This window comes from Anneissia japonica, unplaced genomic scaffold (genome assembly GCF_011630105.1).
Source record: "Anneissia japonica isolate Jap-2015-1 unplaced genomic scaffold, ASM1163010v1 scaffold199_len4679917_cov187, whole genome shotgun sequence".
Taxonomy (NCBI): domain Eukaryota; kingdom Metazoa; phylum Echinodermata; class Crinoidea; order Comatulida; family Comatulidae; genus Anneissia; species Anneissia japonica.
This window is the reverse complement of record NW_022686322.1, coordinates 157,205-158,664: the sequence shown is the minus strand read 5'-3', so window position 1 is coordinate 158,664 and position 1,460 is coordinate 157,205. Positions and strand designations below refer to the sequence as shown.

Below are 1,460 nucleotides of genomic sequence, written 5' to 3'. Positions count from 1 at the left end.
TACACATCTAGATGTGTATAAGAGACAGATATATGGCAAGGTTATATAAGGTATATATGGCAAGGTTTTATATATACGGTATATGTATACCTGTCTCTTATACACATCTTACTGTACGATATAAATGCATAGGAAGAATTTATATAAGTACCGGTATGTATGTATATATTTATACATTATAGGCCTATTATCTTATGATAGCAGAAAGATCTTATTGATTTAGCATAACAGTATCTGTAATTTATTGATTATTAGGCAGTTTTATACTCTCGTGTGGTAACATTTTAATTATTTCCTGCATCAGTGTGGTTCCGTGTGGTATCGTGTGGTCCGTATGGTGTTTAGTAGGACCGGTCCAGACCTCGAGCGCTTTGTAGTATAAAGCGCTATATAAATCCACCCACACATTACAATGTAATATACAATGTATATTCTCGTAACTAAACTCTTAGCGCCTACTTATTTATTAACAAACATAGGCTATCGCTAACTGTCAGGTGACAACAATACATAATGGAAGCCACCGTAATTTTAAGTACAAATATCATCGACTTGCATATGATAATTTAATATTCTTCTTGGAGCAGTGTGAATTCACGAGCATTGCGCCTTATACATGTATAATTATCTAGATGCAGTATGTACTGTATATATATTATACTGTGTGTGTATATATATATATATATGTATATATATATGTTTTTATATATATATATATATATATATATATATATACCTATATATTAAATTGTTTATCTGTTTATTAACGTAATGAAATAGATAATGAAAGTCCAGAACCGATGACATACGTACCGTCAATAAAAATACCAAGAGCGGCAAAAATATTCTGTTGTTGGCCGTGCCCATTTTTGTTATCCGCAAAGGGACTGGTGTCACCGTTTCCCTGTATAGGCGTCGCTTACAATGGTAAACTTGAAATTTAACTTATCCACATCGAGGAATTGCGCGATATCAAATCCAAATGTCAAAATTGAAGTATGGTGACTCCTGGTGATGTACTGGGAATTAATGTATAACGTATACAAATCCAAGAATCTACACAAACAGTCAAGTTTGAAGTCACCGCACCCTTTCTGTAGGTATTACCTTAAATAAAAATATGCCAAACCAGGGTGTAGGTTTGCGCAAAATTAATCTACTAGAACAGGTTCGGTGCACATTAGCATATGAATAATACAAGCACTGTAGCGTAGTAGAATCGAATTGCTCCTTTGTAATTGTTTGGCATGGTGATCTCACTACGCCCTATCACGGTTTGGGAACAAACTGAATAGCTGAACACAGTGTTCTTTAATTATCAGGCAGAGGAGATTTGAAGATGAACATGTGTACAGTTGATTATTGTCGTTAAAACAATAACAAATGATGGTAAAGTCTTGTTCAATGCTTCTTTGCCATACCTGTCTACAAAACTAAAACGTACGTTTTACATTACCTGT

At 33.9% G+C, this 1,460-nt stretch overlaps 1 protein-coding gene across 2 annotated transcripts in view; it reads right to left on the bottom strand.

Moving 5' to 3' along the window:
- Positions 1 to 1,150, bottom strand: part of LOC117114839 — a 91,694-nt gene extending 90,544 nt beyond the window's left edge. For both annotated transcript variants that reach the window (XM_033258504.1, XM_033258503.1), the window contains exon 1: positions 814 to 1,150. In XM_033258504.1, coding sequence (XP_033114395.1) covers positions 814 to 867 — 54 coding nt within the window. In that variant the 5' untranslated portion in view covers positions 868 to 1,150. The remainder of the gene's footprint in view (positions 1 to 813) is intronic.
- Positions 1,151 to 1,460: the final 310 nt, after the last annotated feature.